The 22,188-nt window shown below is 39.9% G+C and overlaps 1 protein-coding gene across 1 annotated transcript in view; it reads left to right on the top strand.

The window, feature by feature from the left end:
- RASSF6 (Ras association domain family member 6) overlaps positions 1 to 22,188 on the top strand; it is a 57,383-nt gene that overhangs the window by 3,216 nt on the left and 31,979 nt on the right. The window contains exon 2 of the mRNA XM_061191458.1: positions 8,831 to 8,929. Within this exon, the coding sequence (XP_061047441.1) occupies positions 8,865 to 8,929 (65 nt within the window). The 5' untranslated portion in view covers positions 8,831 to 8,864. The remainder of the gene's footprint in view (positions 1 to 8,830; positions 8,930 to 22,188) is intronic.

Genomic DNA, 22,188 nt, shown 5'->3' with positions numbered 1-22,188 from the left:
GAGATGGTTGAAGGACATCGCCATCATTATCCCAGAGTCTAGGAAATGGAGCTCAAGAGGAGGGCTGATTCTTTTGCAGCCGACAGATGAACAGGAAAAACTGAGCCATGGCCCCTGTGAAGTCAACCTTAGAACTTCCTCTTGGAAACCCAGATGAAGCAGAGACTCTTGAGCTGTGCCATAGAAGCAATTCCAGAAGAAGCCATCGGCAGATGGAGTAGCTCCTTCCCAGACTGAGTGGTGGCGAGATGCCTTGAGTCCTGAATGGCTTCCAACTAGCTCGCTTCTCCTATTGCTCCTGCTTTTCTCACCTCCCTGAGGGCACTCCGGGGAGAATGGAGCACAGGGCATTAGCGCCATGTAAATAGGCAATAGCACACTAAAGGTTTGGCATTTCAAATTAGATTCCACTGGACTGACAGTGATGGTGTATACTCACATAGAAGCCTGGTTGTTTGATATTCATCCTGTTTATCCTGTCTTAAATTCAAGCACTGTACCACATTTTTGTTTGTATCTCAAAACAAACATTCCCTAACTGCAATCAATATCACTTAATAAAGTGATAGTGATTATAGTCCAACGCTCAACTTTTACCATCTCTGCAAATGACACACATTCTTTAGAAAAAATATGGAGCCAAATATTTACCAGAAACCATACTTTTCTTGACTCTTTTCCTGTTTTCTAAGACTTGGATAACGGTTAGAATTATAGATGTTTTGTCTTGTTTCCTTGAAGTTATGTAATTGTATACGGGTCTACTCTTCTCTACTACAAGGTTCCATGTCAGAGCTTAGAGAAAACAGCTTTATTTTAGAGGTAAATACATATTTGTAACTTTCCATTGCTTCTTCAGGCCAAAATAATAATTAAAACAAAACCCACCCTGCGTACAGCCTTTAATCTTAATTCATAATTGAAATACACACTCGCTATTCTAATGTTATACTCTCTGCTCTTTTCTTTTTTTGGAATTTTTATGGTGTGTGTTAAGATATGTTCCTCGTATATGACTTAGAAAGTACATATGAAATCAAAAAGAAAATAATTATCACTCAATTTCATAGCTCTCAATTTTACTGTTAATATTTTTGTACATCTCTCCACATCTTGAATATACAGATATTCATAATTTTATATATGTCTTCTCTACATACTTGCATATATACATTGACTCTAGGAGATACAAAAATGAAATGAGCAATCATCCTGTTCTAAAGGAAATCAGGTAAAATAAAATATGATTAGGGAGAGAAAGTATTAAGTAATTAGAAAGCTGCAGATATTTTGCTATCAAAGTTCAAAGGCAGGGGAAATTCTCTTTGGCTGGAGGACCCAAGGAAATTAGCACATGTATTTTTTTTGGTTCGTTGTAAAATCATGACCACTTTGACCCTTCCTGCATGCAGGAGCCTCAGGAATCAGGAGCTGCAGATACAGATGCAGGCTACACTTCCTGGCTAGCACAGCAGCAGCACAGAGAGGGAGCTCATGAAATATTTGTTGATATACAAAGGAGGGAGCCAAGTTTCCCACTTTTAAACAAGCAACCATTTAATTAATCCATGCTTGGACCAAGGAAGGTACTTTAAATGACCGGCCCTTTTGAGTTAACTGGGCTTCACCTCCCATCCTCTGGCCTCATTCTGGCCAGTCCAGGCAAGCCCACATCTAGGCAGGATGCAGAGCAGGAAGAGGTGAACCACTGATGCTCTCAGATGCTCTCTGTCCTCAGCGTTGCCCAAATACTGGTGCTGACTTATTCTGCTTTCTCAGGTTCCTGAACCCTGCTGCCTGCTCAGACTGATTCTATCTTCCTGGTCTTCTCTCTTCCCTGTTGAGCCTTCAAGGTCTGTTTGAGCCTAGACATGCCTAGTACTTCTAGGACTGTTTCTTTCTCCAGGATTTAATTACTTGCCTATTTAATTCCATATCTCTTGAGCTCTACTCTGTCTGGACATAATTAAAAAATAAATAGCCAAACAGTAAATAAGTGATCTTAGTTCATACACAATCTAAGTAATAAGCTCTGGCCCCAGGATGGGAGAGCCCTGTGTGATTATCCCTCCCAGTAAAGTATATAGATTTTTAACAGCTGCCTTCCTCCTCAAGTCATAGTTTGTTCTGTTCTACCAAAATAATTGTGAACATTCAAAGTAAGACCCTTAGGCTTCTAGACCTGTAATTTTTCTTTTGTTAATAAATCTTTCTGCTAATCATAACCTCTGGTTATCCTCCTCTTAAGCTTTTTGAGGTAACTAGCTCAGACTCTTAAATTTACCAAGTCTTTATAACTTAGAGGATATTCACAAAGGCATTACCAGATTTTAATTTGCAGTGAATCATGGTTAATGGGAATGGAAAAGGAAAACTATTGGAATTCATAGATCTATTTCTCACTTCAGCAATTAATAATAAAATGGGACTTTTACTAAATCACATTTTTACCTTTCAGGTATTTCAATTGTTTGAATATTTTGCTTAGCCAACTTTTGGATTCAGACATGGTCAATATTATTTCCTATTCAATTAGCATATACTGCTTATGAAGAAAAATTTTATCCTATTTTCATTTTTCTTTCATAATTTCCATTCAACTGCCCTTATTTCTAGGGTCAGAGAATAATGTAAGGGCTTTTGAAATTGTTTTTTTAATTAATTAATTAATTAATTTTTGGCTGCACTGGGTATTCCTTGCTGTGCACAGGCTTTCTCTAGTTGTGGTGAGCAGGGGCTACTCTTCGTTGCGGTGCGCAGGCTTCTCATTACGGTGGCATCTCTTTTTTCAGAGCACGGGCTCTAGGCACTCGGGCTTCAGTAGTTGTGGCACGTGGGCTCAGTAGTTGTGAGTCACGGGCTCTAGAGCACAGGCTCAGTAGTTGTGGTGCATGGGCTTAGTTGCTCCATGGCATGTGGGATCTTCCCGGACCAGGGCTCGAACCCATGTCGCCTGCATTGGTGGGTGGATTCTTAGCCACCAGGGAAGTCCCAGGGCTTTTGAAATTGTTTAATCACATCTTCTGAGGCTAGTTATGATTTGCTTCAGCATAGGTCATGAGTTCGACAATATAATTACATAGCGATTTTTGCTATCTTTAATGATACCTTAGCTGATTTTTTTTATGAACACAAATAGAATGGAGCCAATCAGAAAGCCACTGCCATGATTCTTCAGCCCATCACTGTCAATTTGCACTTTGTGCTTCTTCAGTTCAAAATATCCCTGGCTTCTAGTCCCAGCTAAAATATCATATTAACTATGAAGTCAAGAAAAGTTTTTTTGTTTTTATTTATTTATTTATTTATTTATGGCTGTGTTGGGTCTTCGTTTCTGTGCGAGGGCTTTCTCTAGTTGCGGCGAGCGGGGGCCACTCTTCATCGCGGTGCGCGGACCTCTCACTATCGCGGCCTCTCTTGTTGCGGAGCACAGGCTCCAGACACACAGGCTCAGTAGTTGTGGCGCACGGGCTCAGTTACTCCGTGGCATGTGGGATCTTCCCAGACCAGGGCCCGAACCCACGTCCCCTGCATTGGCAGGCAGATTCTCAACCACTGCGCCACCAGGGAAACCCAAGAAAAGTTTTATTAATAGTAATTAGTCCTTTGGGTCACAGCTACAATTTGACATTTAGTCAGTCACTCAACAAACATTAATTAAATCCCTTCCATGTTCTAGGCAAAATTCTAAGAACTGGATGTGCACAGGTAAACAAACAAACAAACAAAAAAGCCCACATCCTAAACAGTTCATGTTGTAGTTGGGGAATACAGACAATGTAAATAAATAAGATCCTTTCAGATACTGATGTGTACCTAGATGAAAATAATGTGATAATGACTGGCTGAGACTTGCTTAGGGAAAACCTCTGAGAGAAGAGACCCAGGGACTGAGATCCGCATTATGGGAAACAGGCAGCCACGTGAAGGTCTGAGGTGAGGTGCTCCACGTAGGAGGAGCAGCAAGTTCAAATCCCTGAGGCAGGAATGAGCTTAGGGAGTGACTGAAAACCAGAAAGAAGGCCAATGTATTGATAGATGAAATGTAATCAATGAGGGAAATAATGAAGGGAATGAATACTGAACAGATTGACAGGATCTTGGGGGTCATCATAAGGAGGTTATATTTTATTCTAGTTCATTCTTGGAAGTCTTTGCAATGTTTTAATCATGAAACGACAAGATCTAATTTGCTCTTTGAAATTATCATCCTGGATGCCATGTGGAGAATGGAATATGGGTCACGATGTGGGTGCAGGGAAACCAGTCAGGAGGCTGATGCAGTAATCCAAGAGAAAGATGGTGGTGGGTTGGCTCAGAGTGGTAGCATTGGAAACAGAAGCTTTGGAGTTACCTATTGGAGGTACCAATAGGACTTACTTTCAGATTGGAATCTAGTTATGATGGAAGAGGAAAAAATAAGACTGAGTTTTAGTTTTGGTGCCCAGTTGGGTAGATTGGAAAGAATTGTGGAGGAGGGAATTCTGGAGCATGGGAGAAAGTCAGTGATTCTGGTTTGGCCATGTTGACACTGAGATGCCTGATAGACATCCAAGTAGAGATAAAGTAGGTAGTGACATGAGCCTGGAGCTCAGCAGAGAGGCTGGGATGGAACTGGATTAGATTAACTGGAAGAAAGTGTAGTTAGAGAAAAGAGGATGGCTGAGGACAGACTATTAGAACTAGCCAGCATTTTATGTAAAGGAGGAAGCAGTAGAGAAGAATAAAAAGTTGAGACCTGTGAGAGCAAGGAAATAAAGTAAGGTTGTGTGATTGCTGTTTTGTCTCAAAAGTCTCCAGAAAAAGTGTTCCAGAAGGAGGGGACAACCAACTCTGTCAATTGCTGCTAAGAGGCAGAGAAAATGAGGAGAGAAAATGAACCACTTGGCAAGATATAGGGTGCTGGAATGTGGAAGGAGAGGTACAGGAGAAATAAAAGTATAGAAGTAAGGAATAGATGGTAAATAATGATAAATAATTTGGATCCAGGAGGGAGAAGGTTATGTTTGGGTAGCAAGGTGACCACCTGGGGGTGGGGGGGGTGGACCTCACTAGGGAGCATCAGTAACTCTTTTTGAGGATGATTAGAATGACAAAGTCTAGGGGCAAAACTCAGGTTTTAGAAGCAAGAGCAAAGGCTATATAACCAAACAGCCCAGACCAAATCCTGTGATTGAGTAATTGGGATTTGTTGGGCTCTTGGAGCTTGCTGTGTCTCTGTCCCAAGGGAGCCTAAAATGCCCTTGTAGCTTCTGACCTATACAGTTAATTTGCCTGCTTGGCTAAGCTTCTGTCTCTTCTGTCATGAGTCCTCCACAAAACCCCCTTCCAATGATGTGCTATCAAAGAGGATGACATTCCCAACTAGAGGAGCACCACTCTTTGAGCAAGAGGATATGAGTAGAAAATTAGATAAGGTATAAATCAATCATGATAATACCAATGGACAGCAGAGAGCGGCATCACAGCAGTGTAGAACAGGTCATGGGGAGATAGAGACGATCCCACTTGAGCAGATACTAGAACCTGCAATGATGAGGGAAAGGGAAATAGTGAGAAGAGACTTGATGACACGTGATTCCACTAGACTAGAAGCCCTGGTATTAAAGAAAGCTTCAATTTTGAGTATGGAAATGTAGGTTTGGGTGAAACTGCAGAAAGCCTGAACGTCAGGTTAAGAGACTTGAGCTATATTTGCTAAGAACGAGATCCCAAGAAGGTTTGTGAACAAGATGATGTGATGATCAAAATGGTAAAAGCATAAAGGGAAACTAGTCAAGCATTCAGCTTGACTATTACAGCTTGACTATTACAGCTTGAATATTACATTATGCCTGTTGAGATGTGCTCATAGCTCACTATAAGGAAAAACTATGCATCAGGATTTTGTGAGGATAGCTTTTCTTTATCTTTTTTCTTCCTTTCTTTCTCCTTTTCTTTCTTTCTTTTTTTTTTTTTTTTTTTTTTTTTGCTGGTATTCTCCTGGAGAAAGAATGTCTTTCACACAGCTTACCCCAACCAAAATCAAAACGACCTGCTTCAGAAGGAAAAGGAGGAAATTCCTCCCCTTCTTTTTTAAAATAAAAAAATTGAGTTATTTGTAGTGAGGTGGATGAACCTAGAGTCTGTCATACAGAGTGAAGTAAGTCAGAAAGAGAAAAACAAATACAGTATGCTAACACATAAATATGGAATCTAAGGAAAAAAAAAAAAAGGTCATGAAGAACCTAGGGGCAAGACGGGAATAAAGACACAGACCTACTAGAGAATGGACTTGAGGATATGGGGAGGGGGAAGGGTAAGCTGTGACAAAGTGAGAGAGTGGCATGGACATATATACACTACCAAACGTAAAATACATAGCTAGTGGGAAGCAGCCGCACAGCACAGGGAAATCAGCTCAGTGCTTTGTGACCACCTAGAGGGGTGGGATAGGGAGGGTGGGAGGGAGGGAGATGCAAGAGGGAAGAGATATGGGAACATATGTATATGTATAACTGATTCACTTTGTTATAAAGCAGAAACTAACACACCATTGTAAGGCAATTATACTCCAATAAAGATGTTAAAAAAAAAAAAACGGAACTTTTATCTCTAGCCTACCTTTTTATCCTGGCTATAGCTCCTGTGATTCTATAGGTTTGAAGCAATGATAATTAAATATTCTATTTCTGCAAAATGGAATGACTAGAAAATATTATATAAAATCTCTGGTCACACCCTAATGCCATTTATATGAAGACATAAAGGAGGTTATTACTCATGTCTGACCACAGTTTCCAGAGCCTGAAGGAGACTGGAAAGATGTTACATCACACTTAATCAACCCTGCAAGTCAGAGCTTGATTTTGGCTGCCTGGTAACTTCAAGCTGTGTTTGTGAGATGGGACAGGGTTCAGTCAGTTTGAATTCAATTGCTGGAATGGAAGGAATATGTTCCCTTGCACAGAATCATACAGGAGAGAATTTCTTCTAGAAATACTCCAAAAACAGACTTACCAAACTGCCTGATCCTTCCTTGCCTTGGGCCACAGTTTCTCTAGTTTTTCAGTTTACACGGTACATTTTCCTTTTTTCTGCACACCGCCAAACATTGCCCTAGGATTTCTTCTCTACTTTAGCTAGCTTGTATTATCATGTTGCCCCCCAAAATTTCAATGATTGCAACATGCCTCTTTTTGGATCATATAAGCCTTTGGGAATTTAATATCTTTTTAAACAAAATAACACTGAGCTGCTATATAAACAGAAGTTTAAAACTAAATGAATTTTTTTCACAAGTCAATTTTATTTTACAAATAAAATTTGGAAATTTTATTTACAAATATAACAGGAAGACGGGTAATTTTTTCTCAAAAATATCTAGAAATTTTACTATAAAATATAAAATCAGGAAGGCTTCAGAAACATTATTTCAACTAGACAGAGTTCCTCATGGGCCTTCTCTTTTTTCCTTTTTACACTTTTCAATAAAGCGTGAGCTCTGCACCAGGAAACAGCAGCTTCAAACACCCTAAGCCCATCTGTGCATTTATAGAGAGATGGAGCAGGAGGATAAATTTTAAATCACTAAAACCTGGTAGTATCGGAACTGTGGATAAATTGAAAAATGAAGAAAATTCTTAGCGTGTATTCCAAATCAAATACTAAAAATTCAGAAATAGGACTCCTTATAAAAGGAGTTATGCCAGATTCAGACATACTGGATCCCTGCATCGCTGGGAGCATGGCTAGTACAGCCGTGAACTGGGAAGTGATTATCAGCACATCTCTGGTCCAGGATTTCACTTATAAATTTGCAAATCAGTAGCATTTATCATGGGCCAACATGGCAGTTTGTTTTGTCCTTTGTTAGAAATCTTGCTCCACCCCTGTCTGCCTTTCTCTCTCCCCTTCTCTATCACACAGCTGTCAGTCTCTTGAATTGATTACCAACGGGAAAACCGTATGTCAAGCTACGTATTTCTGGCTCATCTAGTACTTCTTCATATGCCCTCTTTATCATCTTTCTTTAGATGCTCAAAATTAAATTATATGTTCCTCTTCCTTTACTACTATTTTCCATAAATTATATGAAGAATATAATTTTTGGTTTAAAATGGGAAACTGATATCAAAAGAGAATAAAATAGATTTTTCTCAAAAGCATGTATTGAGTAATAAGAATGGAGTAAAACACCTAAACATCTTAAAGCTATATGGAGGCGGGGGAGGGGGTGGAAGGGGATGGGGAAAAAACAACACATTATTACTTGTTCCCAAAACAAATTATCCTGTGAATAACCATGAAAAGCAGGTTTAGAGGATGCCATTTAGAAACCCACTCAAAGTGAGTTGTAGTTAGAACTCTGAACTTATCCTCAAAGTTAATTCCCTTTGACATAGGAAAAAAATCTTTTAAAAGAATCTTAGAACAGACAAATTTATAGAAACTCAAACCCTTTTCAAGCTGCAAAAACAATGCTGGAAAGAAAAAAAAGAGGAAACCCTAAAGACATTCAGACCTTGCTTCATATTACTACTTACTAAGTGAAATGGAAATAACACCCCTACTTTGCTGGCATGGTCTGAGGAGTAAATGAGATAACATCCATCAAATGGCCCACATTCAGAGTGTAAGATCCAGAGCAGACACATGGTAAAAAGAAAACTCTCTTTCCTCCCGGCCCCCCCAACCCAACCCTTATGCCCATACAAAAAACACTACTTAAAAACTCTCCCCAAAATACTTTTACACAACAGGGACACAACAAATAATTTCAGTTTAAGGCAGAAACTAATTTATGAATGCATCACAGGAACATATCATTAATATTATTCTAATGTTTTAGGGTAGCCTCAGATGATCTCAAAAAGGGGGAGAAAATGACTATGATGGCTCACCAGTCCTCTTCTTGGATCTTCATCAATGAGAGGACATTCATTACCAGGTAACTGTACACCTGTATTATATGTTATTCTAGTTATCAGTCATTTGTGGATTACACCTTATGTGTATTATGCATTTTGTCATTCTAAGCTTCATTTTGAAAGCTTTAACTGTATTGGAAAAACTTGGAAAATGGCATCATTACATTTTCTAATTTTTCTCATTTGCTACAAAGAGAACCCAGTGAATTAAATGTTATAAAAATTATGAGGGCTTTGTAAAATATTTCAAAAAATATGATATAAAGAGTGCCTAAATTTGGGTCTTCCATAGGTATTATAATAAAGTCTAAATGTGTATCAATAAAAAAAAGCAAGATGTATGATCCACAAGATCAATGATATGAATCATCAGTTGAGACACTGAATTAGAAATTGAATAAATATGTTCCTAAAGACTGAAAAGCCATAGCCTATCATGGAACAATCACTCACATTTCATAAATAGTGGTCTAATTTCACCAAAAGCTAAATTTCTATTTTAATAGTTGTCACAGTTCTCAGGAGCAGCATTAAGTAAAGGACCCGAGGCTCCTCATAAATAATATATCCAAAGAAGTAGCCTATGGGCCTAAACCAGGCTTTCCTGGCCTCTCCTTCCCTCCCTTGCTCCTCAGGACATACTTCATTTTTACTGTTTCCCTCTTGATGTTAGATTATGCAATAGATGGACAACAGCTATGGCTATTTTCTTATACACAGCAGATAGCATTTTATGCTGGTTTAGGAATAATAGAGCAGGGATTTGAAAACTATAAGAGTAAAGATAAGAGATGAACCTGGCTGAGCTAGAGCAGAAGCTGAAGAGGGGAAAGACACAAAGGTAAGAAAAAAACAAGTCACCCTGGAATGTGATCCATGTCTAACAGGGAAGAGAAACAAAGCCAAATAAATGACAGAGGAAAGTAGTATAAATGATGCAGGATTGCACAATAGGAAAGCAAAAGGAACAAATATGGTCAAAAATGGAATTAAAGCCACAGCTGGAGGATAAGCATGAAATCTAAGAGGTGGGAAGAAGGCAGGAAGTAAAAGATAGAGGAGTTACTCATTCATTCCTCAAATACTTATAAACTGCTTCCTAAAAGCAGTTTATACTCCTGTGGACCCTGAGCATTCAGTAATGAATGAAACAAAACCCTTACCCTCATAGGGTTGCCTCCTAAAAGAGGGATACAGTCAAAATGTAGGATAAATGTAAAACAAGATGCACCATTAGGTGCTGAAAGATATGAAGAATAAAAATAAAGCTGGAAGGGGAGTAATGATTGCGGGGGGTAGAGAGCAGTGAGATATGATTTCTTATAAGATGGCCAAGGAAGGCCTCAGGAAGGAGGTAGCAGCAGGGAAAAGCCAGAAGGAGGGAAGCGAGTGAGCTGTGTGGGTATCTGGCTGGGAGCCTCCCACGTCCCCTTCCAGGAAAGGGGACACCAAGTTCACAGCCGCGAGGCAGGCACACGCCTGTAAGGGTGCAGGAAGCTGGTATGGGAAAGTGACATAGGGAGGACAGTAGGAGAAGGTGAGGTCAGAGACAGAATGGGACCAGAATATGTAAGGCCTCATAGGCCACTGAGACTTTGTCTTTGCCACATACAAGATGAGAAATCATTGAAGATTATTGAGTACACGAGTGACTGAATCTGTCTGGCTGCTGCTTTAAGAACAGACTGAAGAGGAGACAAGGATAGAAGCAGAGAAACTATCGAGGAGCTGATAGTCCAGAGTAGAGGTGATGGTGGCTTGGACCAAGGTGGCAACGGTGGAGGTGGGGAAAAATGGTCAGATTCTGGGTATATTTTGAAGGAAGGAACAATAGGATTTCCTGAAGGATTAGATGTGGGTATGAGAGAAAGAGAATAATTAAGGATGATTCCAAGGATTTGGGTCAGGAAGAATGGAGTTAATACTTTCTGACATTATAAAGACTACAGGAGGAGAAGGTTTGGGGTAGGAGATCGGGAGTTCAGTCCTGGACAAGTTACATTTGAGACTGACTAATATCACCAAGGGAATAAGTGCGATAGAGAAGATTCAAGGTCCAGGGTTAGAAAAGAGTGAAAGGAAAAGTAGGAAACACCAAGGCGAGGCAGTAGTACCTTGGATGGAAAGTGGGGGGAATGTGGACGCTGAACAGAGAGGAGGAGCAGTGATAGAATGGGTGAGTACAGAAAACACCACTTTGGGATGTCAAGGTAGCTAAAGTGTTGCTGGAGATACAAGGAGAAGAGGGAAGTTGAGAAAATGGGAAATTGAAATGAAAGGCAGAAATTAATTTTTAAAATAAGTGCAGATGACTGATAATGAAAGTCAGAGAAAGTAACATCCATATGAAACCAAAGGGAAGAGAGACAGAAAGATCCTAGAGAGAAGTAAGAGATGGACATGGTAACAGGACGGACATTGTTGAGAGGACCTGAAAGATGATGGTTTGGGAAGAGAAAATGATGAAAAAAAGCATGTGAGTGATCTGCAGGAGAAGCAGGAGACAAATGAGATTCAAGATAGAGGGATGACGGAGAAGATGGGAGAGGCTGTGAAGAAAAGGGAAGAGGCTCACGAGAGAGTGACAGAAAGGGCAGAACAGGGTAAGAGCCCAGCACAGCCCCAAGAAGGTCCCCCTACCACAGTGCCTCCCCCCAGAGAAAATTACAGAAACATTGAACAAAGGTGTCTCCAAAGACAGTAGCCCGGGGTCTACACCAGTGTTCCTTTTTGCGTAAATGCCTTCTGTGCAGTGTAAGTTTAACCAGCCAGGAAAACAAATTTACCACACTGGGAGGGAAGTTTCGAGAAGAAACAGTACACGGCATAAGAGAAGAATGTACGAACCCTTGTACGTATTTTCCTGTTATTCAACTCTGCTTGACTCAGGTCAGCCCATGGAATCCTGATTCTCATCTCCCACCAGCCCCGCCCTCAGTGCATTGCTAAACTACTCCCGGGGCCACCTCTCAGTCTGAGGTTGCAATCGTTTTCCTTTTCATCTACTTCAGCTACACAGCTGCTCTTCGCCTCTTGGATTCCTGAGGAAGCAAGGTCCTTTCTCACCAAAACCTTTAGATTTACCCTTGTGATCGGATTAAAAGACGCCCTAAACAGGCACCACATAATCCAAATAGCAATTCACAATCCCCTTCTGCACTCACTGGCATCTCCATGACCTCTCTTCCCCTATAAAACCTCAAGACAAATGTCATAGAGAAGTCCCAGTGCCCTCCCTAACTCATGTCTGCTCCAAGGGGTGGTCCTGTTCTTCCCAATCCTGCTGTGTTCACATGTGTTTCTCTTTATTTTCAGTCCTTGAATCCTCTGTTTCTCTAGAACAGCTTTCTTCCACCTTCATGAAGCTCTTTGTTCTGTTCTTAATTGATTCATGTCGATCTCATTTGTAGCCATGAGCAGCTGATGGTAACTTCTCCTCCTGGACACCACATTCCTTTTATTCATCTGTGTAATCACAGTATGAAAAACAAGAATTTTCACTGAGCTAAACACCTATTCCATACACTGGTGGTTACCAGGTCAACTTTTGTTTCCTTTGTAATATTTTATAGTTTCCCAGTGTCAGTTCCTCACTTTTCCCATGAAATCCTCCCTGAACTGCAGTAAGATTTTAATTAGCCTGTTAATTACTTGTGTATTTGTTCTTTTAAAATATTTACTTCCTAATTATGAAAGTATGTTTATTTTATAAATTATATTTTATGTATTTATATTATAAAAGTTGAGAAAATATAGAAACATATAGATTGAAAGAATAAAATTATCCATAATCTTAGTACTCAGAAAATATACTGTTTAATTTTGTCATATTCTCCATATTCTAAGGATTTTATTTTATATAGTTGAGATCATTCTATATCTTGTTTTACACACCTGGCATTATATTACGAATATTACCCCATACTATTAAAATAATCTTCCTAAAGATGATTTTAATGATACTATATCACTCAACAATATAGAAATGTCATAATATAATTCCTTTAATTTTGACCTTCAAGATGGCTCCAATATTTTGAATACACAAGGACTAGTTCACAGAAGTGTAATTACTGAATCAAAGTATACAAGTAAGTCTAATGTTATTGTTACAAATTAGCTTTCTAAAATAGTTTGATGATCTGTCTCTCCCACCAACAGCTTAAGGCTTCTTGCCTTGTCTTTACTGCCTCATAACAGATGCTTGGTTTCCCAAGGTAGAATGTAAGCCCCTTGAAGGTAAGACCTAAGTATCTTTTGCATCCTCTTTCCCAAGGTGAGGTACCTGGATGGCCTTGATACATGAGATGATTTTAGGTTAAACATAAATAATTGGTTTTTATTTGAACACTCTTGGAAAGCATTAGAAAAATATAACTAGCACATGAAATCTTTGATTTCACAAACATTATTGCTCAGGACAGATAAAAGCTTACTTAGTAACCAAGTTACTAAGTAACTTGGTTGGGTTTCTGTCACTCACAACCATGGGTCCTGTAACTAATGAAAACACCCATCCTGAAGCACATGCTATCAGAACACTCTCACTTTCTAATGTATTATATTTATTTATTTTATTCCCCAAATAAGACTGAAAATTTAAGGGGAGAGGGTAGTGTTTCATATATAATTCTGCAAATATGAATGCAATAAGTAATACATAATTGTTGAATAAATATATAAAAAGAGAAACATCAACTAGAAAAATATTAAGTGATAACAGATTACACTTGGAGTTAGCCAAACTCATAAAAGCAGTACATGAATAATTAGTTTTGAACAGCACAGCCATAGCCCTCAGCCAGTCTGTATCAATCACTTTCCCACAAAATAGCCTTGAAGCCAGCATTCTGTAATTTTTTAATCGCTGAAAATATTTTTATACATACATTCTAATCATTTAGACTATAAGAAGAGAAAGAAAACTAACAAAATTTGAGAACCTATATGCATTCCCATTTTATAACTGGCCTACAATGAAATATGTTAAAATGAAACCACATATTCTAGGGGAGGATATTTCCAAAGTGTCTGCATTTCTAGTGACCCTTATTTTGTGTCATATTTTGAATTGACTGAATTGGGCACTTGCAGTTTATCTTCTATACCACAGAGACCCTTTCAGACCCTAGTATCCATGTATTATTGGCATTCCAGGTGGTAAAGTAAAAATAATATAGCATTTACGCAAACACTGGACTTGAAGATAGCATTCCTCAAAATGTGGTCCAGGGGCCACCTGCCTTCCGATCAAGATGCTTATTAACAATGCAGATGCTGCGCTCTGCCTCAGAGCTAATCAGGTGATTCTGATGTATTACTGGAGTCTAGAAACTACTGCTCAGAGGAGGAAAGGCTTAAAGTTTGAGAACTTCTGCCCACCTGAAATAAACAAAATTTCTGGAACTCAGGGAAATCTTTACAAAATAGTCACCAAAAATTATAATGATACCATTGACTACCTATGATATCCACCTTGTCATAAACCCCTCCATTCTTCACTTATTCACTTAAGTAGTTATTCAGCTCCCATTCTGCGACAGGCATTGTTCTGGCAAGACAGAAATCACCAACTTATTAAGGGATATTTATTTTCATGCACAGAAATACATGAAAATGCTGAAAATTAATAGGAAAATAGTCTCTCCTTAATGAAAATTTTGCTTTCAGCAAATATATGATCCATGAAATAAGAGGTATTGATTTAATAGCACAGTAAGTAATATAACATTTATGTCTTACTCCTGGATAAGAATTTTCTGAGTTTAGAAACTTCCCTGAGTGAAGGGTGTTGGCATAAGTTAACTCCATGCTCAAATGATTAAAATTCCAGTTGCTGTTTCCTTGCCTGGGGTTGTCACTGCTCCGTTGCTTCACGTGGTAAATATTCTAAGTGAGCTGAGTATTAAAAAAAAAAAAAAAAAAAGTGGTTCCCTATGGTTGCTTTCAAAGTGCTTTCACTTCAGGTCTTAGGCTAAAATCAGGGCATTTTAGGGGTGAGTAAATGCCAATCCTGAATTTGAAGAAAGAGTTCAAATCCAGTTTTAGAATGTAGATCAGATTTCACTCTCGGAACTTGTTAGATTCTCCTACTTCGGAACCTAATACAAACCCTTGCAGGCTGCAGCTCTTCCAACAGTGGCCACAAGGCACATGTGCATTCCTGTCCTTACTAACTAACTTTAATTAGCATAATGTAATAAATTTGAGCAGAAAGGACATCACTCCAAACAGTTCCTGTTGCCAAGCATGTTGGCCGGTACCCTTTGCTGAAACAAAGAAAGCAGCCACCTGCACCTCTGAGCACAAATTCAGCACAAAGAGCCAGTGTTCCAGAGGCTGCGTCCTACCTGGCGGGCAGAACCAGAGGGCAATGTTTGCCCAGGTCCCATGGCCAGGGTCTTCTCTGGATCAAAGGAACTGACGCAAACACTGCGAGCCCCAGCATGCCCTGCAGGTAGATGTATAAAGACAGGGCACCACTCTTCTGAAGACCGTTGGACTTTTGTCTTTAATAAAGGATAAGGGAGTCCTCCCTGACAGATTTTGATTGGAGTCAGGATTTTAAAATAAGCCAGGGCAAAAAGTTTGAGACATGTGTAGGACCATCTCCTTTAAAAATGAGGAATCTTTTTCTATGTGGGAGTTTTTCTTTTAAATTTATGTAAACATTCCCGTTATTCATGTCTGGTGACCTAGTAAAAATTCATTTTTATTGTGAGAAATTGGATATCACAATTTTACATAAAGGTCAATAATATCACCCCCAGACTAGTGAAAAGGGTCGTTAAGCTTTATATCAGATATTTTTCAATGAGTATATGTTGTTAACAGTCATTGAGCATACCAATATGACTGTTATTCACAATAAAATTTATCTACTCCACATTTACCTATTTTATCACTTTAGTCCATTAAAAAACAACAAGATCATCTGTCTGCCCAATACACACTGAAAATGTTTCAGTAGAAAGTCTGATGAGGTCAAAATTCAAAGACTCTAGAAATAGATGACACAGAGTTTACTTGAATTTCTGGTCATGTTAGCTATGCTGGTAAAAGATCTTTCCCCTCTAAATATTGCTCAGCATTCAGTTTTCTATATTTTATTCCCTAAACAAACAATTGCTGAGAGCACACCATTAGCCAGACGCTGACTAGAAGCTGGGGTAGCAATTTTGAACAAAAACAGACAAGAGCCCTACTCTCATGGAGGTTGTAGTCTGAAGCCACAAATCTCCAACTTGAGCCTTCATCAGAATCTCTGGAGGGCTTGGTAAAATAAAGATTGCTGGGCCCCATTCCCAGAGTTTCTGATTCAGCAGGTCTGGGGTAGAGTGAGCATTTGCACATATAAGTTCCCAGGTGGTACAGATGCTACTGCTCTGGAAATCACAGTGAGGACCACAGCTCTAAAAGCCTGATAACAAAATGAGGTCAGCGTTCAGAAGGAAAAGAACCAAGTTCTACGAGAAAATAAGGATCTAGCCTAAGCAGGGAAGTCCAGAGATCTGAAGGTGAAGCAAGCTAACAAGTTTAAGAGAGTCAGCAGGAGAGCACTCCTGACACGGGGAGCCAGCCTGACATCTTCATGGCCAGAGGGAGCACAGAGTTCCAGCCAGTGAAAGTTCCCAGAGTGGTTGAGATGCAGGATACAGGAAAAAACATCTCTGTAAAAGAGGCTAAAGAGGAAGAGAGACCAAGCAGGACCTTACGTGCTGTGATAAGGATTTGGGGTTTTTATACCAAGAGCAGTAGACATTTAAGGATGTTAACCAAAGCAGATGATATGCTTCTGTATGTTCTACATACTCTGGATAGATGGAGGATGCCCAGAATAGAAACAAGGAGGCCGCTTAATATATTTTTTCGGGTGTAAAGAGAATCAGTGGTCAAAGCCACGGCGGCATTACAGAAGAGCACCGTAAAAGCCCTGTAAGGAAAGCCCTGTCTCTAGTTCATGCTCACGTAGATGGCCCCGAGGATCACTGACCACCTGTTGTGTTTCAGACACTCTAGTAACAATCCCGATGGTCCAAGTGGCTGAAAGGCGTATCAGTCCGAAAGGCTTAACAGAATAGTTTCCCCATCTCAAGGGAACAAGGGGCATCAGACTGTGAAGTCAAGGTAATCATCCTCAACAAGCACAAAACTTCCCAGCTGTTCATACACAAAACGTGTTCTTTTACGGTCAGCCTGCATCTGCTCCAATCATGAGGCGTGTTGTGTGACACATCTGTGTTTACTTTTCAACTGGCTTTAAAAAAAAAATCTATAGGGCATGTATTAGAAAGACCTAAAAGTTTAAATCATGGAAAAATGAGAAGCAAGATCCTAATGGAAGCTAGAAACCAACGTAATTGTTTCATTTCCTCATTTCTACACCCAGCGCCACAGCAAGTCCCAACAACTCCACCTCCAATATCCAACCACTTCTCACCACCTAGTCCAAGCCACCACTGTCTCTTGCCTGGACAACTATAACTGCCTCCTAATCGGGCTGCCAGCTTCCATTCCCTGTCCCCGGAATCCTCCCCCAGCAGCCAGAACGTCTCTTTACAATGTAGTCACGGTGTCCTGCTTGAACCCTACAAAGCTTCCTATTGAAGACTCCTTACCATAAGGAGTCTCTAAGGCCCAATGCGATCTGGCCTGGAGAACCTTTAGAACCTCATCTTGAGCCATTCTTCCCTTGTTTTTCTCCTTTAAACATGTCAAGCTCAGTCCTGCACACAAGATGTGGCACCGGCATCTCTTGCTCAGGACACTTTCTTTGACTCTTCATAGGGCTAGCTCCTTCCCATTACTCAGGTGTCAGTTTAATATTTCAGGCCTCCTGATCACCTTTTCTAAATTGCCCTCCTTCATCTGCTGCATCACAGGACGATGTTTTATTGTTCTTATGGCACTTACCCCTATGTAAAATCAACATATTTCTTTATTTGCTCTTTTGGTGTTTTTTTTTTTTCTATCTTCCTCCTCCAGAAAGCAACTCCCATCACTGCAGGGGCCCCATTGGTTTTAAATATTGCAGTCTCCCCAGCATCTATTACATTGTCTGTTACATAGTAATCCCTCAATAAACTTTTTTTTTTTTTTTCCCTCAATAAACTTTTGCTGATGATGAGTGAGTATGGGAGTATCAGCATCAAGGAACTAAATCAGGACTTTAGTATTTTGGCTTGACATATGTTACCCTTAAATACTGTTTCATACCTAGTGGCAAGGTGATTATATCAGGGCTTCTCTCCATTTTAACATACATGCAAATTTCCTGGGGATCTCGGTTAAAATACAGATTCTGATTTCTAACAAGATGCCTCCCACGTATTCAGACAATATTTGGATAGGAGTCACCCCTGAATCCCGTGATAGAATAATGACCTCCTAAAGATGTCTACTTCCTAATCCCCTGAACCTGTGAATATTTTATGTTACGTCGCAAAAGGGAATTAAGGTTGCAGATGGAATTAAGGATGCTAATCCGTTAGCCTTAACTTTGGGAGATTATCCAGATGGGTCCAATGTTATCATAAGGGTCCTTAAATGTGGGAGGGTAGGAGAACTATGTGAGAAGATTCCATGTCAGAGTGATGGAGTGGGAAGGATTGTATAGCCACTGCTGGCTTTGAAGATGGAAAAGGGAGCTGGAAGCCAAGGAATGTGGGTAGGCTGTGGAAAGTGGAGAAAGCAAGGAAATGTATTCTCCCCTAGAGCCTTCAGAAGAAGTACAGCCTTGCTGACACCTTGGTTATAGCCAGTGAGACCTGCATTTGACCTGTAGAACTGTAAGATAATATGTTTGTGTTGTTTAAAGCCACTAGGTTTGTAGTAATTTGTTACAGCAACAATAGGAAACTAGAACAAACTTCCTCCCAAAGAATGTCTGCAAGGACAGTGTTCCCTGGCCTCTTACTTCAGTAACAGAGGAGGAAAGGGCAGAAATGTTAGTAGGCTGGTTATATGTAACTATTTTAGTTTCAGTTGGAATGTCCACCTATTTCAATCTGCAACCTGCCAGTTGATAGACTTCCCTTCCCCTAAAAGAATATTATCACCGTGATTCTCAGCATCCTGAGATCTGAAAGAATGGATCTCAAAAGTGTGGTCTCTGCAATAGCAGCATCAGAATCACCTGGGAACACGTTAAAAATGCAAATTCTCAGGACCCACACCAGACATAACTCAATAAGAAACTTTGGAGGTGCCACTCATGATCTGTTTCAACAAGCCCTTCAGGTCCGGTTTTAGGACCATTTATCTAACATCTACCACTGTGTTTCATATTGTCCACACATTCAGGACACATAATTTTTCTGTACTTTTCAAACAGCTTTTTCTTGGGCACTAAATATTTCTTTGTTCTCTCCAAAACCATCAGCTACAACAAGAAACAGACTATTCCATCGAAGTGGAGGTAGTTTCAAGTCCCTACTTTGGATTAGAATAGAATATAAAGATCAGTACTGATTTGCAAATAGTGTCAGGGCTGTGAGCCAGAGACCATACTTCTCTGTGTTTCAGGCCAGAAAAGGAGATTGTAGAGCATAGACTTCCCTCATTCTTTCTTCCCCGTCCACAAACTGCTTGGGCTGCCCTTAGGAAGTCAGCTGCATGTGATAACAGAAACCAAGGTCTGATGCGGAAGCTGAGCATTGCAGCCGCCAACTGGAATAATAGGCTGTGAATTTTTCATAAAAATCTTCAGAAGCCAAACCATAGAGGCAAAGAGAGTAGATAAGTGTCTTCCTTTATCTGAGGTTGTTAGAAAACAAGCTGGTGTGTTAAAATATAAAATCTGATAGTTACCCTTATAAAGGAATTCTCTTCAAAATCAGATATCAGCTCTAAAGCACATTCCCGTCTTCTTCAGAAGCACGAGCATTTTAATAAATGATACAATCCTTCTTTGCCTCTCCCTTTTTATCCCCTCTTCCATGTCTTACCAACATCTAGTGACATTGTTCTGAGTAGCTACAGCTCCGCTCTGAAACAGTGGAGTTTTCATAATCAAGAAAACATTTTGGGGGTTTTTGTTTTCTATCAACCGACTAGCCATCAGTCACTTCAAATTTCTTTTTAATATTGTGAAATTATACCTTAATCTTTAATCCTTTTGCTCTTATCTGAGTTCTAGGTGTTAAGGACCTGAGAGAAGTTGATAGGTCTATTCGTTAATGGCTCCAGGGCCATTGTTTACAGGGGTAATCTTAAAAAGATGTATACCTCAGAAAATACAAAAGTCACAAAATGGCCAAAAGCAGCCAGAGGGTGGTTATGTGGTGGAGATGAGACAAGTCTAGTTATATTACCTTACTGATTAGATTACTAATGGATTTCAGGAAACTCCCAGGTCCTTTTCATTATCAATTGTCAGCACTGACAGAGACTTAGGGTCTAGAATAGAACTGCTTGGAAGAAAAAGGCAAACAAATCACAGGCACCATCATCCCAACCACCAGCAATAATTAATGATACTTGAGCTGAGTTGCTAAAGATGTTCAAAACCCTTCCTTTTCAAAAAGGGCAGCCCTTTGAAGGAAGTCGGGAGAGTTAAACAAATTCAGGCCTCCCTGATCATTCAGGTTTTGCATTTTTGCTTCAATCGAGATAGCCCTTCCCTTCCCAGCTTCTCAGTATTCAAACTGTGGAACCCAATCCCTTCATTTGCAATGGAAATGAATAACCTACTTTGCTAGCTGAAGAACGTCTCTAAGCAAAGGTTGAAAAGCAGTCTTCTTTCCTCATCGTTTGAGCCAGGAGATGAGGCCAAAGACAAAAAGAACTGGAGCTGTAGCCACCTATGGAAGAGGGGTGGCAGGAGTTTGCAATTTTAATTCCAGGATTCAAGTTGACAGTAACGAAGGATAACGTGGGTTAAGACTGCTTGCAGACGTCAGTAATATGGAATGATGGTTTGTCTTGGCAAAGAGCTTAATGATAAGGCTTTACTCGTTCTTTTGTCCCCATATTTCCTGGTTCCCCTTTCCAAAAACATACAGGAGTTCATATTACATGTTTATGGAAGCAAAATTATGAAAACATTATGACTGTATTATGCACTTGCTATATAGAGTTTGAAAAGTATACAGAACTACAACACGTAAAATAAAAAATCACAACCTTAATTCCCAGGAAATGATCAATTTGCTATCTTTACGTGTTAATATGTTTTTTGTAAAAATAATTCTAAGTTTTAAATTCAGTTTTTTGAACCTGACATTAAATAGTTAATCTCATTGCTAAAATGTAACATTATGAACAAAATTGGGAGGGGTGACTGTGGAAGAGAGCAAGCTAGCATTTTTATTCTGCCTCAATTCCTCATCCCGTGGAAAAGACTCTTTCGAATGTTTTAGGTTCCTGCTCTTAAACATGGCAAGACACACAGCAGAATGCTGTCTCTAGTGCTGCTGTCACTATGTGGTTCGGTGTCTGCCTGGCTGGGAGCCTGAACATTTTTCAGCAAGTCTCCAAGAGGCAGAAATAACACAAACTCAGGAAGCACAGCCATGGCCAAATTTGCCTTTGGTTTGTACAACAACATTGGGTTGTATTTTCCACTGAAGTTTATTTTGTGTCATGTGGCAATCTCTGAAGCTTGTGTTGGGCTACAGCATACAACAGTATTTCTGGTTTGCCTTTGTCCAAATTGTAAGAATCACTTAGTAAAGAATGAGACGGGGTTTTTTGGTTTCCAGGAAAAGGATCAGATAGCCACTGAATTATGCTGTAAATCATTACTAAAATGAGGGAGAACTCTAATTACAACTAAAATTTGGCATTCATTCTATCTATGGATGCAGGGCATAACTCATTTCCACTCATCATGCTGTCCAATATGTCAATGCATATTACAGTTTATAAAATTAAATACACAGTGTTTCTTCCGGCCAAATAGCGTGATAAGATTGAGGAACTCCTGTCTTGCTCAGCCCATTATTCATGACAAACGTCAGAGTGTGGGTAATTCCCATCTGCTGAGCAGATGCAATTCAGACCACAGAGTGCAAAGTACACCTAAGCATTTTACAGTCAACTCTGGATCCACTTTTACTCATTAAAACTGAGCTGGGAGCCTTACAGGAACAGGGAACCTTAAAGGAGCAGGAGCCCTGGCGTCATTCCCCTATACCTGTCGCCCCCCATGTTAAGTCCTTCCCTGGTTAGCACTCACCCAGGAGCTGTAATGACTAATTCTGGGTGTCCATCTGCATCTATCAGGGTCCCCTCTCTGTACTGTCAGTGCACAGTGCCAGCTTCTGTCCCGGGGAAGCTT

This window comes from Eubalaena glacialis, chromosome 5, assembly GCF_028564815.1.
Source record: "Eubalaena glacialis isolate mEubGla1 chromosome 5, mEubGla1.1.hap2.+ XY, whole genome shotgun sequence".
Taxonomy (NCBI): Eukaryota; Metazoa; Chordata; class Mammalia; order Artiodactyla; family Balaenidae; genus Eubalaena; species Eubalaena glacialis.
Note: the sequence above shows the minus strand (reverse complement) of the source record. Positions and strands in the feature narration are given on the sequence as shown.